The 22,244-nt window shown below is 44.9% G+C and overlaps 1 protein-coding gene across 2 annotated transcripts in view; it reads left to right on the plus strand.

Annotated features, from left to right (window-relative positions):
- Positions 1 to 12,784: 12,784 nt before the first annotated feature.
- Positions 12,785 to 22,244, plus strand: part of AHCYL1 (adenosylhomocysteinase like 1) — a 41,157-nt gene continuing 31,697 nt past the window's right edge. The window contains exon 1 of one of the 2 annotated variants that reach the window (XM_003892349.3): positions 12,785 to 13,272. In XM_003892349.3, coding sequence (XP_003892398.1) covers positions 13,153 to 13,272 — 120 coding nt within the window. In that variant the 5' untranslated portion in view covers positions 12,785 to 13,152. The remainder of the gene's footprint in view (positions 13,273 to 22,244) is intronic. The other variant, XR_002515509.2, reaches the window with a different exon arrangement.

Raw genomic sequence — 22,244 nt, forward strand, 5'->3', positions numbered from 1 at the left:
TTGGGCAATCATGTGTACAGCTGCTATAAATATTCTTGTATGGGTGTTTGTGTGGACACAAATTTTTATTTTTCTAGGGCAACTGTTTAGTTGCCCTAGAACTAGATATAGACACACACAAAGATGGCCAATTGATGTTTTACAAAGGTGCAAAGGCAATTCACTGGAGAAAGGATAATCTTTTCAACAAATTGTGTTGAACAAAATGCAAAATGGCTGTACCATTTTGCATTTCCACCAGCAGTGTATGAGAGTTCCATTGTAGGAGAGTCTTCTCATCAGCACTTTGTATTGTCAATATTTTTATTGTCACTATTCTGATGTGTGTCATGCATCTTATTAAGGGTTTCATTTGCATGTTCCTAATGACTAAGGATGTTGAACATCCTTATTTGCTTTATATATCATCTTTGGTAAAGTGTCTTTTACTCATTTTTTTGTGGGTTGTTTGATTTCTTGTGCAAAGTTTTGAGAATTCTTTATATATTCTGTATTCAAGTCCTTTTAAAAACCTGATTTGCAAATATTTTCTCACAGTCTGTAGCTTGTTTTTCATACCCCTTTATTGTGTATTTTACAGCAGTTTTTTCTTAACTTTGATGAAGTCCAATATACCCATATTTTTATTTTATAGATCATGCTTTTCTTGTCATGTCTTAGGTCTTTATGCGTACTTCCAGGTCATTAACATTTTCTCCTGAAAGTTTTATAGTTTTATGTTTTAAATCTGTGATCCATTCTGAATTGATTTTTGTATAGTGTGAGGTTTAGGTTGAGGTTTTTCTGCCTACAGATATCCATCTGTTCCAACACAATTTGTTGAAAAGATTATCCTTTCTCCAGTGAATTGCCTTTGCACCTTTGTAAAACATCAATTGACCATCTTTGTGTGTGTCTATTTCTAGATTCTTCATTCTGTTTCGTTAATGTATGTATCTCTTCTGCTTCCAATACCACAATGTTTTGATTACTGTAGCTTTGTGGTAAGTCTTAAAATCAGGTAGTGTGATTCATCCACTTTGTTATTCTTTTTCAAAATTTTTCTAGCTATTCTATTTCCTTTTCCTTTCTGTATAAACTTTGGAATCAGCTTGTCTATGCCTACCAAAAATCTGCCAGGGTTTTGATTAGAATTGAGTTAAATTTATTTATCAATTTGCAGAGAATTGAATGTATACTTGATTGAGTTTTCTGATCCCTGAACATGGTTTCTCTCTCCATTTATTTAGATCATCTTCGATTTCTTTCATCAATATTTTATAGTTTTCAGCACAAAAGTCCTGTACATGTTTTAGGATATTTACATCTGAATATTTCATTTTTTAATTATTGGAAATGGCATTGGTTTTGTTGAATTTGGTTTTCAATTTTTGTTTTTAGTATATAGAAATATAATTGATTTGTATATGTTGACCTTACGTCCTGCAACCTTGTCAAACTCACTTATTAGTTATACAATATGTGTGTGTGTGTTTGCATGAATTCTTCAAGCTTTTCTACATATACAATTATGTGATATGTGAATAGAGATGGTTTTATTTCTTCTTGTCCAAACTGTATGCCTCTTATTTTTATCATAAATAGATGTCATTTTGTCAAATGGTTTTTATGCATCAGTTGCAATGGCTTTTTTCTTTAAATGGCAAATATGGGGATTACATTGATTTTTTTTTTTCATTTTCAAATATGGAACAAGGCTTGCACTCCCTAGATAAACCCCACATGAGCATGGTGTAGAAATCCTTTTGTGTCTATGTTCATGAGAGATATTGGTCTGTAGTTTTCTGATTTTTTTCTGGCCTTGGTATAATGATATCCTGTTCATGTACCAATGCTTTATTTTTAAAGGATGGAACTTAAGAAATGACAAGGATTCTGCAAACATCCCACAAAAGACACTTCCTGGTAGCATTTGTTGGTCTATGAATTGAATATGACTATGTTTTGCTCCTGAATTTCAAATACAGATGATAGTCATGTTATTCTCGGTGATAACTGACTTGTATAATCTCGCTGTCTTATCATAATTGTTAAAATGGGTTTTTCCTGCTGACACATTTTCAGTGACTGATGCAACAAATGTTTACAGTTTCCTACAGCTGCACGGCCAACCTGATGGCTTTTTCTTCTTCTATTTCATAGCCACAGCCAAAGTGGAACAAAATCTACCAACTGGGTAAACTAAGACAAGACCTCTGTGCATTTCACAACTATGTAGATTCCAAGGAGCTGAGGGTATTTCTGTTTCCTTTTCCTCCAGAAAAGTACATATAGGTCAGGTAACCCAGGCCTCTAACAAAGCACAGCATTTGGCTGAGGAGACTGCCCACCTGAGACCCATGGTTGTTCAGATAAAGGCCGTCCCAGGTCATCGACTAGGACATGTGAAAGCAGACAAAGCGGGAAATTTCCACCAGGCAGTCCCTCTCCCGGTGCTGGGAAGAATAGACGAGAAGTTAGTTATTCATTTATCTTGTTCCATCTTTTTAAAAAACTATTTTTAATTTGTCCTACATATTAAATGTATATAGTCCTAATGTGGAGGGATGCTTATGAAGTAGAGTGGGAAATAAATGATTAATAAGTAAGTTAAAATAGTTAAAACTCATGTGGTGCTTTTTATATGCCAGATACTGCTCTAAGAGCTTTACATGTATTAACTAATTTAATTCTGAAAAATATCCTAATAGGGTGGGTATCATTGTTATCTTGATTTCACTAGGAAACTATCACAGGAGGGTTTGCCAAGTAATACGAATAGTACCATATGTACAATTTTAAAAGCCACATATGAAAATATGATGTGGAGGTGAGGTTACCCCACTCTACACCTGGAGTGTGGGAGTCAGGAGAGAGAGAGTGAGGGGTTTTCACTTTTGTTGTACGTACACCTGTTTGTTTAGATTTTTTACAATGAGTATGTTTTACTTTTGTAGGTTAAAAAAATTATTTTAGGCCAGGCATGGTGGCTCTTGCCTGTAATCCCAACACTTTGGGAGGCTGAGGCAGGAGAACTGTTTGAGCCCAGGAGTTTAAGACTAGCCTGGACAACATAGTGAGACCATGTCTTTACTAAAAAAAAAAAAAAAAAATTAGCTGGGTGTGGTGGCACACACCTGTAGTCCCAGCTCCGTGGGAGGCTGAGGTGGGAGGACCAATTGAGCCTGGGAGCTTGAGGCTGCAGGGAGCTATGATTGTGCCTCTGCACTCCAGCCTGGGCCACAGAGCAAAACTGTCTCAGGAAAAAAAAAAATTACATTTAAATTTAATTTGAATTATTCAGCAACATAAGATAATACACACTCATTGCAGAATTTTTGAAAAAGGAAGACAAGCAAAAATGAGAAAATAAAAATGATCTATAATCTTACCACATAGAGGAAATACGCATTTTGGTGTTTACCTTTCAGTTATTTTTTCTTTATATAAATATTTAATTTCGTGTTTACCAAAAAATTGGGTCACATCATGATGCTGTTTTCAAAATTGCTTTCTTTCAGCTACCAATATTATCATGAACAACTTTCCATGTCATTAAATATCCTTCTGCCAGGCTACACAGTACAGCCTTCTATGACTGTACAGTATTATTAGTCACTTACTGCTGAACTTTTCTTTTGCTGTTGTAAGTGTAACATGGCGATTAATTGAACATTTAGTGTGGCAGAATAACGTGATTGAGAAATCAGCCATATCTGGCTTTCTTGGCTGCAGACTCTTCAGAAAAGAATGTGAAGTATTTTCTCCACATCCTCCCAAGGGGGCAGCCAGGGCTTCAAGTCCAGGATGTCGAAGAGGTTGGAAGGTGGTTTTTCCATTGAAAAGCAGAGTAGCCTTACCTGTGGACACTGACTTCCAGCACCAGGAAAGACAGTAGGAGATCACAAGTGTCCACAAGTGGCAGCAGTTGAGATCCAACTGGAACTCCTCCCTCCACCCTGGGGAATGGCACAACCTGAGGTGGAGCTGGGGGTGAGGAGGCTGGAAGAAAGTCCACTAAGTAGCTTGCTGCTAGGAGAGACCGCTGTGAGTGGGCAGCTCCCCAGCCTGCCTGGAGAAGCAGTGCCCACAGACAGGGAGGACCCACATACAGCCTGAGGGGCAGCCATTAGCAGTGGCGAGCCCCACGGAATCCCAACCAGCTGCCCCAGTCCTGCAAAGAACAAAGTCTTTGTTTATTTGGGGGTTTTCATTTTGTTTTATTTTTTGTAAAATCCAATGAGCCAAGAGAGGAAGCCCTAAGAATGATATCAGACTTCTCACCCACTGTGGATGGGATTTGGGACCAGATTTAAATAAATGTGGGAAAATAAAGAACACTGGCATGTCTTTCTCATCAAGTGTCATGAAACTATTCCTTCCTCATTAATACGCAAATATGCAACACTATGAGGAGCATTCATGTGTTCACCCATGATCACTGGTTGTTCATTTCATACATCACCTTGGACCCCTAAGGAATGGCAGGGTCTGTTGCGTCAGCCAACTCCATGGATAAAACCCCCTGGATTAAGGGACATGAACTGAGCCAAAACAGATAGGGGTGGGAGAACCTGGGTCCAGTCCTTGCTCTGTCACTAATGTGCTTTACAGCTCTGAGCAAGTTTCTCACCTTTTTGCTTCTAAACAGAGGATTAACAAATAGGCCGCTCTGTAAAGCTCTGGGAATCTATGGGTCATTGGCACTTGGGAGTCCTCAGCCTGTAGGGAATCTAGACAGACTCATGCATCCACGGAAACTGTAAGCGGCTCCACATTCTCCCATGTGCTCCAGTCAAATCACATTGCTGGCCATGTTCCAGAGCATACCCTGAATTTCACACCTCCATATTCTTGCTCTTGCTGTTCCCTCCACCTAAAGTCAGCGTCCCTCATGTTCACCTCTTGAAATCCTAGTCATCCTCTAAGATTCAACAAAACCAACTCTCCTTCACAAGCCTGCCCCATTCCCTCCACGGGGAGCGTCTTTCTTTCTTTTTCCATGGGCGTCTTCCGCCTCTGACTGCAGTCATCTGAACACATTTTGCAAGCTCCCTGAAGGCAGGGGCTGGGCCTCATTCATCTCTGCATCCCCCACAGGACCCAGCTCAGGATCCTGCAAGCTGTGGAGCAGCCAAATGTTTGTGGAACTAAAATTGGGACCTGGGCCTAGGCTTGGATGAAGTTTCGGGCTATTTCAGGCCCTGGAATGGGTGGGGCAATGAAGGGAATGTTGGGGTTGGGAGATAAAAGACCTGAGCGGGAATGTGGCCTGGGCTTCACTGACTAGAATGGCTTCTCCACCCCCACCCCTTGATGTCTCATCTAGCCCGAAAGAAACAGGGAAACACTGTGTACTTGCAACTCTCTTCCATCAGTCCCTTGAGCCCTTCCAGGCCCTCACGTCACCCACTCCTTCCCTGAGCCCCTATAAAGAGGTCAAAGGGCCAAGCGGGTCTGCAGGAAATGGCTGAAGGGCCTTTGTGGAGAAGCCAAGGTCCAAGCTCCTGGTCTCTGGCATGAGATCCATTCTTGCCGTTGGTCTAAACATTGTGTTGACCCTCCGTTGGAATTCTGTGGAAGTGTGGAAGTGGCATGAGCTCATGCTGGAGGCTGAAGAGCTCTGTCCTCACTGCTGCAGAATGGGACAAATGCTGAGGGTGTGGAGGACGAAGCTTAACTCTTTCCCCGGGGAAGAGGCCAGGCTTGTGTTGTGCATGTGGAGCCTTCAACCCTTAAAAGGCTGCCCAGGCAGAGCTCCTGGAATTGTGCAGCAGAAGGGAGGTTTGACAGGCATAAGGAGCAGCCTTGGGAATCCAGGTCGGCTGCAGGGAGGGTTTGAGAGGGTGAAATGGTTAATGGTTTGTTGAAAAACAGGGAGAGTCCCTCCTCCAGGGGCCCAGTTGGCTGCAAAACCAGGAGCAGAGACTCCAAGGGTGATGCAATGGGGCCCGCCCTGCACACCAGAGAGGGTGAGGAAGGCAGGCTCCCACCCTGCAGCAGCCTCCACACCACCAGCAGCCGACCACTCTCCTCTGGCTCCACCAAACCAGCCACAGGCCGGGCCCTTCAGGGCAAAGGGGCAAGACCCTGAGCACGTGAGCTTTGGGAGATGGCAGCTTCTGTCTGTTCCACGCCATCAGCCCCAGCACCTTTCCAGTCAAGACAAATCCTCTGCTAGCCCCCAGCAGGCATCCTGAAGGAATACCCACCAGGATATTGAACCATCCTGGCCACCTGTGTCTCTGCGATTCCAGGACTGTTTCCAGTACTAGAGGCAGGTTGCAGGTTGTGGGTAGAGAGGCAGGCCTGGGAGAGGCAAAGACAGGCAGTGCCCCCTTTGTCCCAGAAGCTGACACTTACATCTCGCTAGCCCACTCACCATTGTCCTGGGGGAGCCCATCTGCCAGGGAAGCAGTATCCCAGAAGCTTCCAAAAGACTCGGGGCTACTTCAAGGGTGGGTCAGCCTCTCTGAACTCAGGAGAGAGACTGCTCTTCCTTCCCTAGCATGGGGCTAGACACAGCCTCAGAGGCAGGGAGAGGAAGCATACCACACACTCTGGAAGACTGCTCGGGGTGGAGCACATGGAGACAGCAAAGAGGGGGTGTGCCCTCTCAGTACTGGGAATCTCGATTTTCTGACAGAGTTTTGCTATGGACTCTAAACCCCATGAGGACAGGAACTGTGTCTGTCTTGTTTACTGTGGGATCCTTAATGCTCAGCACAGCTCCAGGGACAGAGCTGATGCTCAATAAATAACTGACTAGGCAGAGGCTGAAGTCCAAGGCCAGTTTCACAATTTCTGCTTTTTTGGTAAACTCCTCACCATCCCCACCTCCATCCTCCCCCCTCCCATATAGGCACTTAAGAGCAGGAAAAAAACATACAAAGTAGCACAAAGAGTCATCAGAACAGATTTCTTGAACATTGTTTACAATTGGTGGATGCCTTCTCAGTTTGAACTTTAACGTGTGGCAGCTTTGGGAACTAAAGAAAGATACATCAGGATCTCTGGTCCAACCTAGATAAAAAGCATGTGAGGAAGTTCCAAGGGGCTGCTGGTCACACAGCCAGACCCCGGGGCCAGGTTGGGCCAGGAAAGCAGCAATTGCTCATGGCTGGGGCAGTGTCAGCCCTCCCTTTTGAGGAAACACAATCCACATGTCAACAAGTACTCAAAACCAGCAATGACAATCCTTTCCTGCAGCAGATGGGTTTCTGCTTATTCCTGTCGTTCTGGGAAGCAGAGAAAAGAGAGAATTCCAAATTCTCAACAATAGCTCCTTTGCCCTCCATGGTTAGCCCGGACCCACATCTTAGTACCTTACATTTGCACAGTATTTGCAACTTGTTCAAAGCTCTTACATATTTATGATCACACTGGATTAGGTCATCACAAGTCCCAGATGGAGAGCTATCAACCTGTCTTGCATGAGGAAGAAGAGGTCAAAAAAGGTCCAGGATGCCAGGGGCCGAGTTAGTAGCAGAGTAAAGATCTGAGCCCACATCTCTGCCCAGTTTTCCTGCTTCCTCACACCATGCAGCCTTGCCATGAGTCAGCTATCACGAGATCCAGACACAGGACCTCAGATCCTCTAGGGTCAAAAGGTGCCTCCTTATCCTGGTCCTTGTTTACAGTCAGTACAACTGGCCCCACTACTTACATTTTTGCTTCCTTTCTCTGGCAGGACCTGGTGCTGTGACCCATCTTCGCCTGTTTTGCTTGAAAGCCATCCCCACACCCACTCCGAAACCACCTCCCTCCATTCCATTATATTGCACTAGTTGGAAGCAACTCAAATACCCAACAATAGGAAAACAGTTAAACAAACTCATAAAGCAGTAAGACAGAATGCTTGGGAAACATGGGCAATAATAACAAGTATGTCGATGTTCTCTGTATGGGTCATGTGTTTTTGAAATATTGTAATTTGATCAAAGCAGTATACAAAAGGACATGAACCTACCAATCACACGTATGTAAAAATGAGTTTCTGCAAATTGCTAAAAACTAGGAGTGAACTTAACAAGATGAAAAGAGATTTTTAAAAAATCTTCACGGGTTTTTCTTTCCTATAATGTTCAAAATGATAATAAAGAGTAAATGATCCCAATAGATATGATAATAATAAGCAGAGGGGGAGACAGAGAAGGAGGAATGTTTCCTCACTGGAACTGGAGAAGGGGAAGGAGAAGAGGCTGAGGGTAGGGAGGGAGGGAACTCGGTGGGAAGTAGGAGCCAGGAAGCCTGAGTACCAGCATCTACAGCCACAGAGACGCAACCAGGAGCCCAGCCTCTGGGAGTCCCTCAGGGCCAGCAAGGTAGGTGACCAACCTGAAGTGGTGCTCCAGGGCACCTTTCACAACAATTACAATGTCAGTGGTGCCACCTAGAGCTGTGCAAGGTAGCAATTCTGGGACAGAAAGAACGCTGGAGTTGGAGGGTTTGCCCATGCTGGAGAGCTAGAGGCAGAGCCACTGCCCTCTTCACCTTCTTCCGGACTTCCATTGTCACCCAAGATCTCTGCAGTTTTTCTGCATTTTAATTCCAGAGAGCTAACATTTGGCCTGGCCAACAGGAGGTGAAAGGCCTTCAGGAGGAGCACAGCCTCCCCCTGGTGGGGAGCCTGACTGGTAGGGAGCAGGCAGTTCCAAAAGGTGCCAACCTGGGCTCCCCTGAGACTCAGGGACAGTGCCCTCCACAGACATATCAAACTCAACATGTCCCAAGCTGACTCCTCTCAGCAGCACCCCCTCCACCCCTCTAGCCACATCTGCTTCTCCTCCTGTGCTCCCCAGCATGGCAGACATCACCACCACCCGCCCAGGGCTTAACAGGCCCTGCAGGATCTGGCCCTGGCTTCAGTGCTCACTTCACCCTGCTTTGCACCCTGTACCCCACCCACATGGCGATATTTACAGTTCCCGTAATATGCCAAACTGTTTCCATCACCATGCCTATTCTGAGGCTGTTTCTTCAGCATGGAGAATCTTCCCTCCCTTGCCCAGCTGCTTATCTGTCAAGACTCAGCTCCAGCAGCATCTCCCTGTGTGTCATTCCTTTGCCCTCCACTGCACCCCACCCCCATCACCTGTCCCCACGTAGAGATCAGCACCTCAGCTTATTTGTCTCTGTAGTCCCGACCAACATCTAGCCCTGCTGCTGGCACTTCTTCGGCATTCAGTATATATTTTGTAAATAAGAGAACAAATGACTGAATGTGGAACATAAATTTGGGAGTGGACAAAGAGTGAATCTGATTAACCAGACCAAGCCCATGTGTGGTAGTCCAATGCCACTACATTTCTGGTGACAGCATCTCCCAATTCACCACTGCCCTTAGGCCACTCCTTTCTAGCAAGGGTCCTCGCTGGTCTCCAGGCCCTTGGAGACTTCCCACCACCACACACAGCAGGTGCATCTGTCTTTGGGTCCCTGCTCTTCTCCAACTGCCCCGTAGAGGGGTCTCTCACCTGTGTGTGGACTGTGCTGTTCAGGGCAGTGAGCTTGCCAGTAGAGGTGCTGAGTCAGGTGGGTGGGTAGGCTGAAGACAAGTCATCTCTTGGCATTCATGAGAAGCAACCGCCTTAGCTGTGCCATGTGAGGCTATCTGAGGATTGGCTTTGGGGGTGGGGGACAGGGTGCAATGATTCTCATGGATGTTATGTTGTCACACTCCCCGGCTGGGTGAGCTCTTTGATCTCCAGCACACACGTGATGGAAGGGATGGCAGCCACCCATGCCCCCTGCAGTGGCTGGTTTCCAAGAATGTCCCGGGCCCCTGGCCTCACTTGAACCACATAGGCCTAATGCTTTCCACCAGGGTAGGGGGCGCTGCCCTTCCCCTTTCCAGTTTGAGCCCCCGGACTCTCCTACATCAGCTCATCAATCTCCCCTCAGGCCAGCCACTCAGGTGAGTGAAGTCTGACCTGCTGATCTCCTTCTTAGCCCAGACTGCTAAGGTACTGCATGCTCTAGGCCTGGCCCTGTCTGTCATCCTCGGTGGCAGCAGCAATAGCAGACAACACTGTGAGCCTGGTGCTAGGGCAGACCTGGTCCAGGAGGAGCAAAGGAAAGACTGAACTTCAATCTCCAGGAAGCTCACAGTCTGGATGCTTAAATGAACAGCAGAACTGGGGGACTGAGAGACATGTTTAGACAAAGTGAGGTTTTTTTTTTTTTTTTTTTGAGACGGAGTCTTGCTCTGTCGCCCAGGCCGGATCTCAGCTCACTGCAAGCTCCGCCTCCCAGGTTCACGCCATTCTCCTGCCTCAGCCTCCCGAGTAGCTGGGACTACAGGCGCCTGCCACCTTGCTCGGCTAGTTTTTTGTATTTTTTTAGTAGAGACGGGGTTTCACCGTGTTAGCCAGGATGGTCTCGATCTCCTGACCTCATGATCCGCCCGTCTCGGCCTCCCAAAGTGCTGGGATTACAGGCTTGAGCCACTGCACCCGGCCCAAAGTGAGTTCTAAAAATCAAATCCAAAAGGCAGATGCACTGATACTTCTCTTTAAAAAAAAAAAAAAAAAAAAAAAGTTCATCTTAAGTCACACGTTTTTCTGTTACAGGGACTTGAGATTTCATCCCTAGTTCCAACGGGCTCTGCCTCGGGTCTTTGGGCAGGCATCTCTGATCCCTGGGCTCTGCCAACAGTTCAGGCAAACCCATAAGGATGAAAGACACTGTGAGCCTTATGTCCAAAGAGTCCTCAGTGCACCAGGTGTGGTTCCCGACCCCTAGCTGAAAGATGCCAGTCTGGCGCCCTCATGGATGAACCTGGTATTCTGGTCTCCATTTCTGTTCCCGTTCTGCTACAGCGATACCCCTGACAGGGAAGTCTGAGCGCTCAAAAAAGTGAGCAGATGAAAGAATTCAAATAGTTCAAGAGCAAGATCTGCAAAGAGTGTATTCTTCCAGGCACTTCTACAGCCCTTTTCAAACAGACAGTCTCATGAGGCTAGGTGGCTGGAACACAGGATTCCCTTACTAAGACTTTTAGGGCCCTAGAGGTGAATATTTCACACTCTCCCCAGCCCTGAACATTAATCAGTGGGGAAAATGTCATTTCAAACCCAAACTTCCTTCTTGAATGGGTATGCCCTGTTAAAAACCTGGGAGGTTTCTGCATGTTAAAAGGTGGTCCTGGCCAGGTGCGGTGGCTCACGCCTGTAATCCCAGCACTTCGGGAGGCCGAGGCGGGTGGATCACGAGGTCAGGATTCGAGACCAGCCTGGCCGAGATGGTCTGTCTCTACTAAACCCTGTCTCTACTAAAAATACAAAAATTAGCTGGGCATGGTGGTGCACGTCTGTAGTCCCAGCTCAGGAGGCCGAGGCAGGAGAATTGCTTGAACCCGGCAGGCGGAGGTTGCAGTGAGCCGAGAGCACTCCAGCTTGGGCAACAGAGAGAGACTTCATCTCCAAAAAAAAAAAAAAAAGTGGTCCTCGGGAGGAATTTAGGGAAAGGACACTGGAAAGACTAGACTTGCTCAGCACAGCAGAGGAGAATCTGGCTTCCCAGAGTCCATCAAGGAAGGAAGGATGAGGTGCAGGGATGGGAAGGGAGGAACAGGAGGAAGCTAGATTAGATGGCAATGGGCTAGGGAGCGTAGTGGGATCTTGTGGCCATTGAGAAATCCCTGGGTGGTGAGACAGCCAACATAACTTTTCAGAACATTTCAGAAATGTGATCTTAAATTGTTTGCTGTGTGATGTAATCTCTCCCCTGTGACCCACAAACCTTTATGAAAAGTTTTACTACATGTTACAGCCTTATTTTGTATTTGTTTAGCATGGGGTGGGGGTTGAAAGAAGCAGCAGCAGAATTGACCCCAGGAGCTACAGAAACAGTCACAAGATCAGAATAGTGAATAAAATGCCAGACAAGGCAAAAAACAACAACAACAACAAAAAAGTAGAACCAGAGGTGACCATGAAAATCCAAGTCCTCCCAGTAATTCACAGAAATCCCGGGGAGGGCACTGGACTTTCCACAGGACATGGTAATTAGAGCCAATGTCATTTGAATCTCAAAGGACAAGCTACCTCAGCTGACATTAGGTTACAGGCAGGCTTTGCCTCTCCAGCTGAACTAAGTCTTGCCAAACATAAAATGCGTCACATGCCCTTTTGCCAGCAGGGCCTTAGCACAGGCACTGCACATAGTAGGCCCTGTAAAAGGGTGTGAACGGTCCATGAATGTCCTGGATGCCCACTGAGAGCTGGAAGAGTCTAATGCTTTGGTGGAGCAAGGACCGGAAAGCCATTCTGGCTGGGGACTTCTCCATCAGCTCTCCTGGTCTCCACCCTCATAGCCATCAGCCCTATTCCAATGAGGGTTTTGTAAACAGGCAAGGCCCAGTCGGAGATGATGGTGGAGGAAGTCACAAAGGGTTGTGCAGAAACCAGACTACTCTGAGTCAGTTCTGCTCCCTATGAAGTCAAAGAGGCAGGCACTGCCCCTTGGGAAGGAGCTTTAATACAAAGGGCCTGGGGCTGGGGCAGTGAGTGAGTGAGTTGTCTCAAGCCCCGGACTTTTCCTAGGAATGGTTGTAGGATGTGTCGTGTTGGGCTCTGGTCTTTGCTCCCAAATACCCTTTTTATGCGCCACTGAGGCCTCGTCAGGAACCCCGCAGCCCAAAGACCCTCCGTTCCGCAGCGTCCTTGCATGAACCACGCGCTCCTCCCAGGGCTGATGGTGCCACCTGGTGGCACAAAGAGTCCTGCTCACTCTGGGAACTTCGCTCTCGAGCGGGAGAGAAGGAGCGGCTTCTGTGGCCCAGCCCAGCGTGGTGACGTCACGACAGAGTGTCGTTTCTCCCCGCCTCTTCCCCCTCCCGGGAGCTGCCAGTACTTGACGTGGCGTCACCGCCCTCTACCCTCGCTTTGCGTGCGTGTTTGCGTACAGCGGAGGTGGCGGCGCGGGCAGGTCGGAGCTCGGAGCTGCTGCTTCTGGTTCTCTTGTGGCCGCCGTCGCTGTCCGGCTGGCTTGAGCTGCTGAACAGACGAGGCGTGGGCCACAGCACCTCAGAAGCCAACGCAGCTCGACGCAGGGCCCGGCGGGAGGGTGGGCGATCGCGTGTCGGAGGGCGCCGCGCGGGCAGGCGGGCGGGCGCCTGAGGGGGAAAGAGGCGGGGGCGGCGGGTCAGCCGCGGGCCGGGCCGGCCGGGGGATGTCGATGCCTGACGCGATGCCGCTGCCCGGGGTCGGGGAGGAGCTGAAGCAGGCCAAGGAGATCGAGGACGCCGAGAAGTACTCCTTCATGGCCACCGTCACCAAGGCGCCCAAGAAGGTGCGGGGGCTCTGGGTGGCGGCGGGGGCTTGGGCTCCGGCCTCGCGGAAGGGACGCGAGCAAGCCCGGGCTCTGGCTAGTTTGGGACTTCTGGGGCTGGGGTTGGGGTGACTGGGGACGGCGGAGGTGATGTAGGGGGTGGCGGCTATGCGGCCCCAGGCCTATCCCGGGTTGAAAAGGCCGCCTCTGACCTCGCTTTCCTTTGTCCCTCGGCCCAAGTCCTCCGGGATCATTTTGAAACCCGACAGGGCCAGGCCTTAAATTTGCGACTGACTTTTCCTAGATGAAGGTCCTCGAAGACGAGAGTGGGAGGGGGTGAACCAACTCAGCTGACCCTGTGACCGGTCCGGGGGCATGGGGTGTACAGAAAATCTCCTTTCATTTGAGTGGGTAAATCTGGCAGAACTTCCGTCAGATCTTTGGGAGCAGTGGTTGGTTTATCCAACAACTGCGTGATAGCTGGGAGGCAAGAGAAAAGAATGCGTGAAGCTAGCTCTGATATACAGGTGAAAGCAATGAGAGTAACATGAAATTGAAAATCTGTGATTTTCACTTTCTACAGCCTTCCAGTTACTCCGAAATATGTAAGAAATTGACATTTGGAGGGTGGTGACAGCAGACACTGTCATGGATACAGGTGGATCCTAGAGTCATGTGAATAGATTACTTAGGCATCCCTGGAGAAAGGAGCTTGGGTGGGTTGGAGTGGTGGGTGGTAAGGAAAGATTGCTCACTCTTGACTGTACTTTTGAGGCAGAACAAGTTTGATCTATTGTGCTGTGGGTTGAGCTCAAAGGACACCCTTAGAATTCTCTCATAAATGGCAGCCTTTGAAGATGTTAGTCTCACTAGCTCTCTGAGTGGTGGAATTGGGATCCTTATTGCTTTCTGATCATTTACTGCCAACCACATCTTGATTATGCATACACCTGGCACCCAGTTAGCAGTAGATCAGAGAACCTTTACAAAGAGGTGACCTTCCTGAAGCCAGTGAGAACCCAGATAAATGTCTCCCTTCTCTATAAAGACGGAGTCTCACAAAGCTGTCTCTGCCTGTATGCAGTGTTTAATAGGATGCAGGGCTGAACAAAGCAAGGGCTGCAGGAATAGTTAAGTCCTTGAGGCTTCAACTAGTTAAGCTGTCTTAAGTGGGAGAGATGGCTTTTTTTTTTTTTTTTTTTTTTTTTTTTTAAGTGAATTAACCTGCCACTCCAGAAATCAAATGCAGGATTAAAAAGACAAGTCGCCACTGTGTGCTTTCATTCTGTTTTTTCACAAAATTAAGAATTTAATTCTTTAAAAGGTTGTGGAAGATCCCTTGACTCTGAGGCATCTGATTAACTTTAGTGCTGTCAGTTCAGTTGACTGCTTTGTTGGGACAATGACCCTTTGCAATCTGCACTATTCTTTGGAGAAACAGTCAGTCCTTATAAGCAGAATGATTGAGAGTGGGACCTTAGGTGAGTTAGAGGAAAGAATGGAAGAGCCCTAATACCTGAATTTCCTAGACTCTGACATCTTTGCTCTTACTTGCCTTTATGTTAGTAAATCTCTATTCTTGAAAGTACCTCTGTTGATAAGACAAAGTCTATATTGTAGATTGTAAAAACTCATTAAGGAAGGAATTCTTGTTCACCTTTGTATCCAGTGTGCCTAGCGTTGTACCCAGCATATAGTAGGTACTCAAATATTAATTGCCCACCTGGCTAACTAGTAACTGAGATGTCCATATTGCTACCTACCAGGAATAACTATCCCTTTTCCCCTCTTCTTCCCAGGAGGAATATTACTTATGTGTATTATTGTCAGGCCAAGTGCTGATGATTTTAGACTTACATTGCATTAGCTAAAAGAAGCAGGCTTTGCCAGGAATGTGGGAAGACCCCGTTTTAAGTTTCCATTTGCCAGTAAATGTGCCCCACCGTGTTTCTTATTAATCTTTCTCTTCTGGGTTTTATTGTTCAGCATTTACGTAGTACTTTGTAATAAAGTGTTTTATGATGACTAATTACCCTTTCCCTAGTGATGATAAAAGACATTTATTTAGTTAATGGATCAGTTGAGGACTAGTCAAGGTCACATAGCAAGTCCTAGTCTGTTTTTCAGAAGTGCTGAATTGAACATTATGACTTAAGTCACTTTTGTACCTCTGCCATGTGTTGATAATGTGAGAAAGCATGGGAAAAGTAAGAGGGAAAAAAGTAACTTGGCATGGTACTTAATGGTGTAGAAAAAGACCTCTTCAAATGGTGCAGTCCTTCACCTATGAGAATTCTACCCTGGCTCTAGACCAGTAATCCTTGGATTATTCTGAAGCCCTGAGGCCGGCCTCAGGAATTGAGGATGTTCTTGATACCAGAGGATATAGGTTACTTCAGGGTGACCTTGATGATCCTCAATTAGATCAGATCCCAGTGTCACTTTCTGGTCAGCTTTTGTTCATTTTGTTTGCTTTGTTTGAGATAGAGTCAGTTTTTATTCATTTTGTTTGCTTTGTTTGAGATAGAGTGGATGTCCATCAATTAAAAGTATAAATATCTAGATTCTTCAACTGTAATCATGACTTACTCAGTTTTCTATGCCAAGGTCTGTCACACTGCTGTGAACAAAATAGGACTTGTTGGTTTGATTGAAGATTTCGGATATCTGGGTGTCGAGAAGTCAACTAAAGGGGTATGACCTTGAGCAAATTAATTAGCTTTTGTACCTCCATCTCATCTGCCAAATACATGCCTATTTTTTGGAACAGGTGGAGATAGGGGCATGTTGGGGAGTTAAGATAGCAAGTGTAATTTTTTAAAAGTCTTATTTGTATATTTATATTCTTCAGTGGGCATTTGAAGTGGCTTATAACACAGAACCTATATGTGATATAAGAGGAAGTAAAAACTATAGAAAGAATGAAAAAAATATTGTTAACCTCGAGGGCTAAGATAGTTGATGAGGTTGATCACATGCAACTTTAAACTTTTAGCAACCAGAGGATAAAAAGAATCATAGTTACAGTCTCCTTAGCAGGCATGGGAAATAATACATGTCAGTTCCTCAAGAGGACAACTTTTCCTGACACAGAGTTCTAAAAGAATTTTTCACGGGACTATCTTAATAGCTGTAGTATAATTCACATTGCAAGGCTTGTTCACGACTGTCACTGGTGATTTCAGATGGTATGGCTAGGAAAATTTGAGGTAAGAAAAGGAATCCTTGAGTTGTAAGAGTTAAGTCTACCACAACTGAAGAAGATCCTTGTTTAATGTTGGCAGTTATCAGTCAAACCAAGTAAGTAATGTAGTTCCCCATAACCCCTGGTTATTTATGCCTCTTTTTCTGCTACTTTGTGTAACAGGAGTGATAACTGTCCTTGGACCTTTAGAAATTGACACTGTGTCAAGTTTATTCTTTTTTCATAATATAAACCCAAATCTCCAACTTGTTGGAGAGCTCTTACAATAAGCATGTTTCTCTGGAAGGCCTGTCAGAACGTTTGCTGTTCTCTGAACTTCTGAACATTAAGGGCTCTCTCCAGAGTGATCCATTAAACATTTTGACCTAGGATCTGTGCAGTCAGACCCACCAGCAAAATGTGGGGAAGGAGAAGAGCGCAAAAGAAACTACTTTTGTTTATAGGATATTCTTTATTTGAATGAAGCTATGTGGCACTAATTCATCAAAAGGGTCAGCTGAGACTTAGGAAGCACATCAAGTAGAGCCCCAGTGGGTACAGCTTGGCTGTTAACCTGATAGATAAAATCCGGGTTTCTCGTTTTCTCATAAAAGTTATCTTATGGTTAATTTTTGGTGCAGTTGTATAGAATTTACACCAGGACTTGTCAGAATCACTGAAAGGAGATTTCATAGGTTGGCATTTCCTATCTTCACATCATTAGTATCTCTTGATTCTCTTTAGAGTGGCTGCTGTTTTAGTAGCAGTCTTTGAAACAGGAGTTGGGGTTTAAGAAGATCCTCTTTTTAAGATTTCTCCACAGATATTGATTACCTCTCTTTTTCTTGTTTGGTTTAGTTAGTTACACTCTAGTTTCCAGATTACTTTGTTCTAAGTTCCTTTAGACATTTAGCTTGTAACAGAAAGAAATCTGTTAGAAGATTTCTAGATCAGTAGTTGTCTAGAGCTTTTGCTGCCAAGGTTACAAAGATATACCTTTTCTTTTATCAGGAGTGTGTCATTTGGATCCAGAGTGTTTTACCCAATATAATATTCTTTTTTAAAATGTATTTTTATTTTTTATAGAGATGGGGAAATCCCTGTGTTGTCCAGGCTTGTCTCGAACTCCTGGGCTCAAGCGATTTCCCACCTCGGCCTCCCGAAGTGCTGGGATTACAGGCATGAGCCACCATGCCCACCCTCAATATTGTATTCTTGGAAAGTTGTCTATAAAAGCTATTTGATACATGGAAACATGCAGGTCTTTAGTTGCCTGTGACTCCTAGCAAGTGTACTCTGCCACTCCAAGTAGTTAATGATCTGTAAATAAGCACTTTAATGCCCTCTTGGGGTTGTTTTAAAGGAACTGGCGAGTAAAGGAGAATCATTTATACCTACCTGTTTCTCAAGTTTGGGAATGTGAGTATTGCATTTTTAGAAAGAATGTCAACCCTGATTATACTGGACACATTTTATTATAATTCAGAACTGAGTAGTAACTCAGAACACATGCTAATAAGCTGCGTCAGATGCATTCCTATCATGTGTGAAGGACAACCTGTGTGCATAGACCAGAGTTTTTTCATCTGAGAATCCCAAGTTGAAGACAAATTCTTACCACAAATTTTCCTTTTGATTATTGTCAATACTATCAGTGCCTGTTGTGTAGTAAGCAGTTGATAAAAATTCACACAGAATTGCAGTTGCCTTTCCTCTTCTGATTCCATATTTTCCTTTGACTCACTCAAGTAGTTCTTTTGTCCCACTGTTGCTTGGCTGCTACATGAGACCCCTTTAACTTCCCGTTTCTGTTCCTAAAACTGTGAGTAGTAGTACAACGTAAGTTAGGCACTTGATTTTTGGAGTCAGTTTTACCTTTAGTCTCTACCATCTACTAGTTGTGGGACATTCAACAAGTGAGCGTCCTTTTCTCATCTATAAAATGGGGAACAATGATAGTGCTACCTCTATAGATGGTTGAGAGGATTAGCATTTAGTAAATGTAAATTAGTGGCTTATTTTGTACCTAGAGTGACCATATATTCTGGTTTGCCTGGTGCAATTCTGGTTTATACGTGTTATCCTAGCATGCAGTCCAATGAGTGCCTCCGCAACTCTGAAAGTTACCCTGGTTTATGTGGCCACCCTATTTATAACTCTCTGGATGATGCAACACGATAGTGCAAATGAGAGCCTAATTTTGAAATGTTAAAAAACCAAAACAAAGAAGTTTGTATTGGAATGTCTTTTCAATAGGAAAATTTTTTTTCTGACAAAAATGTTATTTTATATAGAGCTTACAGCTACTGAACCCCAAAACATTTTGTTGATTACGGGGGCGGGGTATGTAGACAGAAATCTTAGAGCTTTTGGTGGAGTTGAGATGTCCTCTACCTTACCATTCCCCCATTCGTCCCCCATAATACATAATGCACTCATAGAATGTGGGTATTTGTCAAACAGTGGGCCAGTCTCAGTCCAGGAGTTTATTTCCTTAAACTGCAGGTGTTTGGGGGTTTTCCCAAACTAGAATCCTTGAATTACATTAAATAATTCCAAAGACTGCTGAACTGTGACTTTATCATTTTAGATATGTACTCCAGCACCCCGCCCCACATCCCTGCAGGTACTATTTTTTTTTTGCTCTTAACAGCTTGCTCCTAATTGTGTATAACTGATTTTCTCCTGTAGAAATGTGTGGCCTTTGCTGCATGCCACTCATAGAACTAGAGTAGAGCATCCATGCCTTTATTGAGAGACTCAGGCTGGTTTCATTTTTGTTTCTATCTCTGTTTAATTTTTCTAAAGGATTTAGCCTGGTGCCTTACTCTCAGAATATAGATAATGATTGATACTGCTTAGCAGTATACACTGGGCAACTTAATCATTTACTACCCAAATGGGACACAAAGTAAAAAGTTTAATAAACTACTGGTGAAAGGTAGTATTTGGAATCCTGGGGTAGAGATTGGGAAAGTGCGTTTGAGAACCACAGGTACAAGACTCTCCAAGCATGCTCCTGCTTTCTTACCATAAAAGCCCCAATGCCTCCGCTAATGTGCCTGTGTACTTAACCTGTGGGGCTTAATGGGCTTAACATGTTCTCCCCTACCAGCCCTAGCCAGTTCACTTGTTTTAAAGTGGACAGCCTGTACTCAGTTGTGTGATGGAAATGAGGCGTATTAAACAGGAGGGGTCTGAGACTGCTCTCTGTTCCATGCTGTTCATCTTGGACCTGCCTCAGGCTTACTTCTTCACAGTTTGAGGAACTGCCCAGCAAGAGCACACCCTGTTGTTGACATGTTTTTCTCTTTTCTCCGGAACCTGTGAGTGTACGATGGCATTAGTGGAATCCCTCTGAGCCTGTGTGCCAAGGAAAATACTACTGTGCTGATCCACAATAATGCGTGGCTCAGTGTGAGCTAGATGGTAAATCTGTGAGTGACAGAGTAAAGGGGCAGGAGGCTGGAGGAGATAAGTGTAACCATCTTTCATTCACTTAGACCTCCTGAATGAAGCTGTTCATACTGAGTTTTGAGCAATGAGAGGATTGTGGAAGTTCTGTTTTTAATAAATGGCTCCAACTCTTCTAGTACTTACTAATTGTATTAAGGTGAACCTTTGGGACATAGGTTTCCATGTGCATAATGGGAAGTACTTCGTCCCTTTTCCCCCAGGACTGGCTTGACCTCATGTCAGAGTTTTTGGGCCATGACCTGTTTCCTTTGTGGTTCCAAAAATCAGGGGAAAAAGAGAGAGAGAGAGAGAGACCTATCCTAAAAGTTAATAGGACAGGCCGGGCACGATGGCTCATGCCTGTAATCCCAGCACTTTGGGAGGCCGAGGCGGGTGGATCATGAGGTCAGGAAATCAAGACCATCCTGGCCAGCCTGGTGAAACCCCGTCTCTACTAAAAATACAAAACAAATTACCTGGGTGTGGTGGCACACACCTGTAGTCCCAGCTACCCAGGAGGCTGAGGCAGGAGAATCGCTTGAACCTGGGAGGCGGAGGTTGCAGTGAGCCAAGATCGTACCACTGCACTCCAGCCTGGTGATAGAGCGAGACTCCGTCTCAAAAAAAAGTTAATAGGACAGAGATTCTGATCTGCCCTCTTTGACCAGACCCACCCCTTCTCCTTCCTCAAAGACTTTAAGGAAAAGACTTCAGGTTCTCATGACTGTTAGCTTTATTTTGGAGATGTAGAAAAGAGATTCACCTTGAATTTTCAAAATGCACATCCCCGTCTTTGTTTCTAATTTTAGAAGAGAGGTCAATAAGTAGACAGATTTGTGTAGTAGATAGAGAATTGGAATATGCTTCTTTTTTGCCTATTTGAGGGAATGCTTTTGAGAATCACTGGATTAGAGACCGTAGAACAATGGTTCTTACTCTTTGAGTCAGAGGTCCTTTTAAGAATTTAATGAAAATCCTGGTTCTTTCCTCAGGAAAATTCAGGAGCACAGGAATTTGCATACTCTGTTAGAGGATTTATGGGACTTCTGAAACTCATGGATCCTGGGTTTTAAAGCCCTGATATAGAAGGCCAGGCCTCCAAGCCACACTATCTCTTTTCATTACAAGTCCACAAACTACTAAGAGATTAAGTTTCCAGCCTGCAGTTTGTCCTTATGGCTTGGAACAAAGCTGAGGTTGTTGGCGTTGTCAGCTGCCTCTTTGGGATGCTCCTCAGCTTCCCAGAAGACTCATTAAAAGTGCCTTGAGAGTTCAGCTCAGGAACTTACACACATTGGAACCAGCATTTCGACCACTTCGGGGATTTTTTTGGTATTACCTTAACTCTACCGCTCTTCATATGAAATGCGGATGCCCCTGAAGCTTCAGAGCTGATTCCATAGGAGTGTTTGAAATAGGAGCTCACATAGTAGATTATCAAAACTAAGCAAAATAATTTTCTTCTCTGTGTCTCTCAAAAATAAGTTTGATTTCAATGTAGTACTTCTCAAACTTATATCTTAAGGACTGACCTGATGATATTTGAATCTTACTCGTCATTTGACTTTTCTAGATGGAACATGTTGAGGGCAAAGACCATATCTCACGCATATGTATATAGTACCTGACAGATAATACTGTCAATAAATGTTTATTGAATAAAATAATGTGAGATAATCATTCCTAGGAGAAAGTAAGTTGGACTCATGTGGTGGCTTTGACTCACTTTCCCTTTCAGTTGGCTGGGGTGATTTTTCTAACTCTTAGAGCCCTCTCACATAGGTGTAAGGAAGTACCAAGAACTGCAGGTGAGAAACTGATGAGAATTTCCAACTTAATATATCCCTTTATAATGCCAGAAATAGGAGGTCAGGGAGAAGACATCTGAATATATGCCTCCAGCTTCTTAGCCCAGTGGCAGTGGGCACAGGGATATCCTTAGACAATAACGGGGAAGGTGACTTGAATTTCTCACCATTGAAACAACTTTTAAGCCCTTAGCATTAGGGACACTCTGCCCAAAATTGAAACTGGTATCCTGGTTTATACATGCTCTTGATTTAAAGAACAGGGAGGCTTTCACATAGGGTGTTTGAGGTTTGGGGATTTGTGATGAGTTGAATAGTTTGATTTTGAAAAGTACATTGGAACTCTGAAAGTAATAAACAATAGCTCTGCCCGGCAGTGATGAGCAAACTTCTGGTTCTTACTCTGCAACCCTGGCTTCCCCTTCTGAGCCAAAGGCTGCGTTTGATGCTCAAAAGCTATACATGCCCTTCTCTCTTTGAAACACACCTTCTTTAGAATTACAGTCTTCTGGGAACCAGGCCAATGCTTGTCCTAGCCAGAAGCT

This window comes from Papio anubis, chromosome 1 (genome assembly GCF_008728515.1).
Source record: "Papio anubis isolate 15944 chromosome 1, Panubis1.0, whole genome shotgun sequence".
NCBI lineage: Eukaryota > Metazoa > Chordata > Mammalia > Primates > Cercopithecidae > Papio > Papio anubis.